The 9,241-nt window shown below is 41.1% G+C and overlaps 2 protein-coding genes across 3 annotated transcripts in view; both read left to right on the top strand.

Annotated features, from left to right (window-relative positions):
- Nucleotides 1–2,796, top strand: part of LOC130183628 (uncharacterized) — a 3,776-nt gene extending 980 nt beyond the window's left edge. Inside the window, exons 3-9 of the mRNA XM_056399218.1 lie at nt 96–221; nt 331–536; nt 849–1,101; nt 1,387–1,494; nt 1,607–1,750; nt 1,881–1,960; nt 2,091–2,796. Coding sequence (XP_056255193.1) covers nt 96–221; nt 331–536; nt 849–1,101; nt 1,387–1,494; nt 1,607–1,750; nt 1,881–1,960; nt 2,091–2,295 — 1,122 coding nt within the window. The 3' untranslated portion in view covers nt 2,296–2,796. The remainder of the gene's footprint in view (nt 1–95; nt 222–330; nt 537–848; nt 1,102–1,386; nt 1,495–1,606; nt 1,751–1,880; nt 1,961–2,090) is intronic.
- Nucleotides 2,797–3,017: 221 nt separating this feature from the next.
- Nucleotides 3,018–8,857, top strand: stmnd1 (stathmin domain containing 1). 2 transcript variants are annotated; one of them, XM_056398682.1, is made up of 5 exons: nt 3,018–3,515; nt 4,702–4,885; nt 4,991–5,142; nt 6,980–7,108; nt 7,223–8,857. In XM_056398682.1, the coding sequence occupies exons 1-5, from the start codon at nt 3,444–3,446 to the stop codon at nt 7,688–7,690; spliced, it is 1,005 nt and encodes a 334-aa protein (XP_056254657.1). In that variant the 5' UTR covers nt 3,018–3,443; the 3' UTR covers nt 7,691–8,857. The 2 variants fall into 2 exon arrangements, with proteins under 2 accessions (XP_056254657.1, XP_056254658.1); XM_056398683.1 differs by lacking the exon at nt 3,018–3,515 and adding an exon at nt 3,525–3,730.
- The last annotated feature ends 384 nt before the right edge of the window (nt 8,858–9,241 follow it).

The following is a 9,241-nucleotide window of genomic DNA, read 5'->3' on the forward strand; positions in this document are numbered from 1 at the left end:
CCATATTTTTATATTTTATATCAATAATCAGGCTTTTTATAACCGGAGACGGTAAATAAGTTGGATGTATCCTTTTTTTATTTTTTATTTTGTAGATCCCCTCTGCCACTCATAGCACCATGAGGCATCTCAGCTCTCGGCATACAGAGGTCAGCCAGTGGCAGGCCCAGATATCTGAGAGCATTGGGCGTGTGAACCGGGAAATCTCTGCTGTGGAGCTGGTACATGCATATGCACATACACGAGTAGCTGCACTCTCAGTTCAGTTCACCACAGAAACCACTTTTATTCAAAATCTAACTCTCATTTTCAACATTGCTCTCGCCTCAGGTGAAAAACACAGCTGAGTGCTACCTCCAGGAGAGGCAGCTGTACAGTCAGCTCATGAGCAACTGTGTGGCGCTCCAAAAAAGTTTGGGCACATCGGTCCTGACTCAGGACCACATCCTTATTCAGCTCAAGAAAGAAGAGCAGCTTACCAGTGAGACCAGAGAGCTGCTCCAGAAGCAGATCTGCAGCCTGCTCCACAAACTGAGGTCAGACAGACACAGTCATCTCTGAGTGATTCCTGGCGCTCTTTTGTTATGTCAATATAAGCCTCTTAATTTAAAGTATCTAGTATTTAGTTTGTCTGTGTTATGTCAAGATTAAGAAAAAAAGATTTTCTTAATCTTCAAATATTCTTCGATTAAAGTGGAATCATTGGAGAAAAAACAAGGAATTCAAACCTCACTCTGGATTTGATCCCAGTGACTAAAGAAAGTAGAAATAGAAAATGGCTTAGACTTAAACATGATATGAAATCTGCTCCTGCTGCGTCACACCTTGTTTCCTATTCCTCCCACCAGCACTCTGAAGGAGATCCGCACTCAGCTGCTGGCCGATTTTCAGGACAAGGGTGAAGCCATAAAGCTTACCACCAAATGCATCACCCATGAGGTCAACACCCCGAGCTCCCAGCTCCCTGCCGGTCAATACAAGCCCAACCATGTGACCTATGACAAGTGGCTGTCCCACTGCAGGGACCTGAGGCTGACGGCTGACAATTTGATTAAAGACTCTTCTACCTTAAGGGGAAACCTGCGGTTCACCATAGCTAATGTAAGACAACACTGACCATACCCGTCTCACCTGAATACTTTTCTGTCAGTATGAGTGTTTACATTATTCTTTATCTCCAAATTAAAGTCTGGACTCTAAAGGTTCAGAGCTCAGTAGCAGGAGATGACATTTAGGCTCAATTTATTTCCTTATTTTCTGCAGGCCATCCATTCTAATCAACATTTTCTCAGCTTTTCTCCATATAACCAGAGTAATATTTTTAGTTCTGTCTGAACTACGCATGCTTGTCTCTCATCCACTTGCTGATGTGTGTGACAATTACAGCTGAAAAATGCCCAAGAACGCCAGCGCCGCAGCACAGACGACTGTCTGAGGAAGAAGATCAATGAGCTGAGCAGGTTCCAGGACATGATGATCTGGGAGAGGCAGCAGGTCAGTCCAGTGGATTTTAGGGACAACTTACTCAGCCTACCATCCACAGAATAATTGTATTCAACTTTTTGTGATGGTTACTAATTCTTTTATGGCTTTCTCTCATCTCCAGATAAAGGGTGAGATTTCTGATCTGACCAATGACATACAGAAAGTGACAGGTCAGATCAGGAACTGTGACTCCAAGCTGCATCAGGCCACCCACCGCCTGGACATCCTCAACCAGAGACCAAGACATGAGCTCTGCCTGGACCAGGTATGTGCCTCGCTGAACAGTTACAGTTATCAGTGTCAGAAACACAGACGTTAAATGGTCTTTCAGTTCTCAGTTGTTGTTACTGTTTAGATGTGGTGGCTTTAACCGTGTTTTGCTGTTCCTCCTCCAGCCCCACTTCAGCCTCACACTGGAGAAATATGACCTGACAAAGATGGCAGCCGGACTTCACCCAGTGCTGAAGCAGTCCCAGTAAGTAACTCTAATTAGACCAGACGATAACTATAGCCCCTTCACCTCATGTCCTACATTTAAATAATTTGACCATCTTCTTTAGGATATCTTGAATGTACTCATTTGTGATGTGAACCATCATTCCTAGGCAGGAACTGGGACTCACACGCAGGCGTCTGATGATTCTGGAGGACAAACTGGCCAAAAATGCTCATACCCTGGATGTGGAGCAGAAGTGCCAGAACCTTCACCAGAGTTTCCTGCCTACACTCGACACCATTGTGGTCCTGGCCAACAAGCCACAGATCCCCTCAACCATGGGCCGCTCCAGCCCTCACGCCTACCTACAGTAGAGCTTGGTGGAGTGCTTTAGCACTTTATTGCACCCCTGTTGTCTTTTCCATGTGGTGTTGCAAAAATTAATAAAATATCTCATTGCAAACTAATATTGGCTTGTTGAGAATCAGTAGTCTTCTGGTGGGGATAAAGATATACGTTTTTCAAGATAACTGAACTCTGCTTTGTAACTTTAGCCATGCACCCAAAACATCAAAAAATTACAAAAAAAAGTTTCTGAAAAAAAATTAAATCATTGCAAACACTGATTTAAAGATGGATCATATTAAGTTATATTAAACAGGCCTTTGTTAAGCACTCTGTTTGGATGCTGCTGCACTTTGATGGTACAGTTTATCTGTTTGCACAAGTTTTCAGGAGTTTTGAGGCTGTTCCCTTTGAATATTGAATTCTTTAGCAAATTTCTGGTCATAATTCAGATACTTTTGTCTCCTTGGTGTTCTGTTTGTTCTCAAAAACACTAGCAAAGTGCTGATGGACGGGGGAATAATAAACTTACCTTGAGGCCCATATGATTTTGGGTGATATTGTGTTTTGCTGCACTTTATCAAACAAGAGGAATTGGTGAGAATGATGACAATGCAAGAAACCGACTTTTAATTATTTATTTAGGATTAATAAAAAAACCAGCTGACACACTGTACATGGGGCCTCCTGGGCAGTTGGCTGCTTTGCCCTGTTGGTTCCAGTAATTCTAAACTTAACACTTTTAAGAAGTTCTCCAAATTAAAGTTTACACTGTATAATTATTGCTGGTGTTTGGGGATGAGTGTCTGAAAGGTTGAGGGCCTTGGAGTCAAGTGTTTGTAAAATCGTGATGGTTGTGATTACCTCTCGGTGACCTGAGTCGTCAGTGTGTGTGTAACACAGCTGATCTGAATGTATCAGTGCAGCATCAGAAGCCGGTGTTTTGTAGTGTGTTGTCCCTCGGTGTCAACCTCTTTAACCGGGTCACATTTATTGTAGCAACGGCCCCTAGCAACGTAGCGGGTCCATGGAGACCGACTGTCCCTCTGTGTAAAGGAATGCCAGGTTACACGGGTCCATATACCGACAGCAGACACGGCGAGGTGTAATTAAACACGACATTTATGACTTTTATGACTTTTATGGACTTATTTCACATCGTTGCTTTGAGGTGAACATGGGATGCGGCAGCTCCACAACCACCGCGGTGGTCCAACCGTTGACACAGGGGGAGGTGAATGGAGACGAGGTAAGCTCCGTGTCACACAACCCGCCACTTTCAGTCATTTATAACAGTTTAAAACGAGAAAAAAATTTACAGTAATATCATAAAAAGTATTACAGTTATCTACAGTTAATGTTTGTTGTAGTCACTGAAGTAACGTACCAAGGAGCCGTTAAACCAAAATCTGTGTTCCTTTAAATTGTCTGACCCCAGAGGAAGAACTGACCAAATATTAACTGGTACGTAGTTTTTCTTTCTTACTAACGTTACTGAGTAATAATTTTGATAATAGTTAGTGGTCAAAACATGGCATCTAACAATGTTAGAAAACCTTGGTGGTAAAAGCCAGTGGTAGATGAAGTATTTAATTAAAAAAAGTAGCAATATCACAATGTAAAAATACGTTGATAAAAAGTTCCGTTGCTATATTATTAGCAACGTGAACTTAAAATATCAAAAGTAAATTGCCCTTCATGCAGCAACATTTGTTGGCTGTATTTACCTATTATTAATGATATAGCCTAATTGAGATGCTTTTAGTGTGATTTTAATTCAGCATTTTGAATTTGAATAGATATATGGTGCAGATTCAGAAGTTCACCCCAAAAAAAGGAGACTTTCTATTTCATTTTATTAATTAACTGATTTATTTATTGAATATGGAGATAATCAATTAATAGATTAAATGATTGTAACAAATTAAGACATGTATGATGGATTGTGTGTATGACACTGACCAAAAAACAATGGAAACCATCCTTTAATATTGGGGTGTGCCTTAAAAGGGCCTTAGGTGAATATTCAGGGACAGTTTTCATGTTTTCTGGTCAATAGATACAATCCCTTAAAAATATTTTAATATGTTACAATCCATACATAAGCCTACAGTACATGTTGGATGTGAGCATCTGAATTGGCATGCACGGGATGCCAAACACCATGTTGTAATCACCATGATATAATTAATATAACTGTATACTAATTAGGTAGATGGTATGATTTGTTGGTGCTACCCGCCATGTATGATTATTAATGTTCCTGAGCTACTGTGTTCATGACAATGTGTCAACACGCAGATGCCACCATGACAACATCATGTCTGAGAAACCATGAAGACTGGGGTCAGGATATAGAAACAAGCAGTAGGGTCAGGAATTTATGTCTTGTGGCTTATTTTTTCTGCATTTATATTGTGTCTGTGTCATGTCAGGAGGAGACAGGAAGTAAACTCGGTAGCCGTGGAGACTCTGCCGTGTCAAAGGGCACCACGGACAGCGGGGTGGTGATGGAGAACAAGGAGATCCCCGGGTTACCTGGAGCAGTGCCCAGAAAACTCCCTCCTCTAACATCTGCGTGTGTCAAAGAAATCGAAGCAGATAGGATTACAAAAGACGGTGGGCATGTTCGACAAACCTGCTGAATAGAAAAGACTTTGTCACACAGCAGAGAAAATCCAGCGCATACATCTAAAGTGTTTTTATCTTGTGTGTCTCCAACAGCAGCCAGCCCAGGATTGCTGCAGCAGGACAGCACAGCGCAGGAGCGCCAAAAGTCCTGTGAGATCCTGAAGGAGCTCCTGAATCAGGGCATCATCCCATTAGGACAGACCAGACAGGGGAGCAGCATCTGTGGAGAGGCCTACAGCATCATGGTGGGTAGTTAGTGCACACTGGTCAATGTGGGAACAGACTAACAGGTCCACTATCTGCCGTCCCTCTACAAGTAGAATTACATCTGGGTAGATGAATATAATATCAGTATTGACACTGACTAGATGTGCTCATATTCTTGGTCATAACATTGTGATACTGTACAAATCTAAACAGCTGCATTAAACTTTTCTCAACACATCTGACAGTTCTAGCTGAGTGACATGAAAAAAGAATATCTCCTCTTATTAAGTGTGTTTTTCATCATTATACTGATATTTGATTTTATCATTTAGGCTCAGAACAGACTTTGCTGCAGTGAATTTACTTTCAGATCTGATGTCAGCAGGACTATAAAATTACTTTGAAGTGATGGCCAGAGAGAGCAGCCACCATAACATCCTCATTAAGAATTCCTGTTTCTCTATCTTTTTAAATCGATAAAGAAAATATTAAATGAGACCACACTGCCCATCACTTCGTAATAGGCACATTATCCATGTAGTCTGCTGAGATTTAACTGTATAAATTACACAAAGTAAGTAGTAGTGGCCAGCGGTTGCCATGGTCACCATATAGATTATAGCTTTGCCTCGTTATAGGCCCATTTTGACATGTCACAGCAGGGAAAGCACAGGTGTAACTAATAACGTTAACGATGCTCTGTTCCATTCAAGTGTGTCCCAAATCCATACTACATACAGTAGCCGACTAACTGTATGCAGTAGCCTATGTATATTGATTTGACATTCAATGTTTTGATAAAGGAAAAAGAAGAAAATCAAAATACTTATACCAACAGAAAATGAGACAATACGTACAACTCTGGACGTCTGTGACTGTAGACTGGCAGTGTCGGTAGACCTTTTTCACAGCAGATATGTTGTCGTAGCGGAAAAATCACAGGTGTAATTGATAACATTAATTAGGGCTGGCTTTCACTCAGATGAACCAGCCTCCCAAAGGAGTAAAGTGTTTTTGTGAAGGTTGAATGCCTTTTTCATTTGTCAAGATCTTTCTGGAGCTGTATCGTTCCATCCACAATTTATTTAAATTTTTTACCTGCTGTGAGCAGCGTTTTAATTTCCTTTGCGCATTGCATTGTGTGATAATGGTGTACATAAACAGCACACTCAAAAATCAACCCATATTTATTATCTTTTCTGTCTGGTCTGAGCAAAATACTTTTCAAGTTTTTGAAGCAGCTATTCAGCCATAATTAATCTCATTAATTATACCTATGCTTTTCCTACTGTGACAAAATGTCCTCTGTGAAAAAGGATTGTTGACTGCACTGGCCACTACACACTGGTAGTGAGACACCTGTCCAATGAAGATTGTGTGAATCGTAAGGTCCACTGTATTTATATGATTTCTAATGTCTGAATGAGTCGGTGAAAGAGCAGGTGATCTGAAATAGTGACTATTGTGCTTATGACCGCACAGAAAAAACTGAGCAATATACCGATTTGTGGTCTCGACCTAGCCACCCATAAGGAGATTTTTTGGCTCCACAACACTAACTGGTGCCCCAGAAGAAAGTACAGTAGTACAGTTTAAAGGGAATTTATAATAATTTATGGTAAAGTATTAAAGTGCAGTGAAGTATGTAGCAGGACATCGGTTTGTGTTGCTAAATTATATCTCACAGGTGAGGTCAATAAGTTTCAGTGTTAAGTGCATTCACCTGTAATGTTTGTGTGCTCTCTGTCTCCCTCTGCTGTTTTTGTGTGTGTGTGTGTGTGTGTGTGTGTGTGTGTGTGTGTGTGTGTGTGTGTGTGTGTGTGTTTTTGTGTGTGTTTGTGTGTGTGTGCGTCCGTGGGTGCGTGCGTGTGTCAGCTGCACGACAGAGATGTCAGGCGAAGGCCTCCTGCCAGATTGGAGTCTTTGAAGGCCAAAAACGTGCAAAGTCTCCCCAGCAAAGAAGAGATTGATAAGAAGATAAGACTTGTTGAAGAAAGACGCAAGGTAGAGTGCGTGTATATATGTATGTATGTGTGTGTGAACACCTTTGCTCTTTCTCCCTGTCTCCCTCTCACATTGATCTCTTTTTTTTTCTCGTTTGTTCCCTCCACTTCTCAGTTAAGAGAAGATGAGCTCAGGATGCGTTTAAGGACCAAGTCAGCGCGTGTCCGTGTCCGTGTCCGTGCCGCCATCTCCAGTAGAGAGGAAGATGAAGACATGTCCCTCAACCCTGTTAACCCCCTACAATCACCTCTCACCTGTGAACCGACTCCAGCTCTACTGTTTCACGGCCTGACTGGCGCCAGTGGAGGAGAGTGTGTAAGAGAGGCTGGAGGTGACGGCACAGAGAGTGAAAAAGAAATCGGTAAAGCACAGACCTCAAAAGGGAGTGAGAAGGGAAGAGCGAGTGGAGATAGCAGAGGGCAAAGTGCAGAGTGGGTGAATGAGGATGGTGATGAGGCGAAGAAAGAGGAGGAGCTAAACGAGGTGGAAGAGCTCCAGGCAGGGCAGCTCCTCACCGCCTCGGGGGAGCTGGAGAGTGATTTTAGTTTTCAACATGCAAAAGACAAAGAGGAGACATTTTAAATTAATACATGAATGAGCCATTAATCAGCACTAAGAGAGAGAAAAGAGAAAGAAAGCCAAAATATTTCCTTTTGCATAGAGGTGACGCCTGTTGAAACTTTTATAATTTTATAACACATTTATAATGTGTATATTGTTGGAGAGAAACTGACAGATGTAATTAAGCTGTGTTAAAATGAGGCTAATGTGGAGGTGAATTGTTAGCATCATTTCCACTGCATAGCAGCACATTGGCCCATAAATACCGTAATAATAATATTGTAGCTCACTAATAAGCACAGGAATATGAGGGTTTTATTTGCAATGTAATGTCATTTAACTCAGTGCTTTAATGAATATCACCAAAACTTAATGTTCTTGCCAACATACCAAATTGATTTTTGTTTGACATTTTATTTGTTGAAAAATTATATTGTTAAGTCTCATTTTGCATGTGAAGAATGCACTTTGTGCAGTTGCTCTGTTGGACATAAGATGGCGCTGTTTCAGTAGGTTGAAGTTGTGTTAACAGCGCTCTGATGTCACTACACCATATCTATAAGTTGAGGTATTTATCAGGAGGAGGTTTTGGCAGCATGTGAGGATGTGCCTTCTTTTGAGAGGATGTGTAAGCTGATGTTGTTATTAATCAGTTAAGTCCCCAGTTGTCCCTAAATGTTGTTCATGTGAAAGGGTTGTGTTTGTGCTCAGCAATTTGTCAGAATCCAAAATGCAGAACTTTATGAAATTTACTCATTAACCAGAGTAAGTTTTAACTTTTAGCTTTGTTGTTTTCTCCAGGAGAGAGTAGGGGGAGGTTTTCTGCGACTTTGGTGTGACTGTGCTGTGGGTATTCAGCTGTTCCAGTGACCTTTGACCTTTAGCTTTTCTCTGCCTGACAGGTGTGTGCTAAAGCCAAATGGGTAACAAGCACAGAGTTACAGTTTCATCTCCCCAGAACAACTTTCTTTGTCTTGATTAAAATGGAAAAATTCCCATGCAAAATGTGTATGTTTGAATGAATTACAGGTCCAGCCAACATGGGAGCCACATTTATAGCATTAAATGTTTCTGGTGATGATTGCTGACACATTTATACTGTAAGATATTCCCATTTCATATAATGTGGAGTTATCTGTTTGTGTATTTCTGACGATTATTGTGAAATAATTTATGATTAAACTTTTAAATGTTGCTACAGCCAGTTATTGTAAAACTATAAGAGGATTCAGACTAGTCAACATGCTGCACATCGGCAGAGACAACAAGGGGATGCAACCTGACCAGATCCCCATTGTTGAGCCAGGGAAACTCAATATTGGTCCCCTTTCAAGACTCTAGTCAAAACTTTAAAGGGCGTGTGGCTGCATTAATAAAATAGTGAGTGAACAGAGACACTGCAGAAAGAAGCTCTATCAGGTTTCATTTCATTGTGATCTAGAGTTCTGCAGTGGCAATTCACATTCAGATGGACGAGACACGGTTTATATGGATCCTATGGATCTTTGAGAATAGAGATTTTGATTGTAGTTCTTATAATTAGCTTGCGAAGAGCATTTGGTATCAGACCAA

The sequence above is a fragment of the Seriola aureovittata genome, chromosome 16 (assembly GCF_021018895.1).
Source record: "Seriola aureovittata isolate HTS-2021-v1 ecotype China chromosome 16, ASM2101889v1, whole genome shotgun sequence".
NCBI lineage: Eukaryota > Metazoa > Chordata > Actinopteri > Carangiformes > Carangidae > Seriola > Seriola aureovittata.

What these genes read in the sequence shown, in the direction of transcription:
- stmnd1 (XM_056398682.1), top strand. Translation starts at nt 3,444, where the DNA reads ATGGGATGCGGCAGCTCCACAACCACCGCGGTGGTCCAACCGTTGACA. An exon ending in GGGAGGTGAATGGAGACGAG is followed by an intron (nt 3,516 to 4,701) that starts GTAAGCTCCGTG and finishes GTGTCATGTCAG; the next exon opens with GAGGAGACAGGAAGTAAACT. An exon ending in AGATAGGATTACAAAAGACG is followed by an intron (nt 4,886 to 4,990) that starts GTGGGCATGTTC and finishes TGTCTCCAACAG; the next exon opens with CAGCCAGCCCAGGATTGCTG.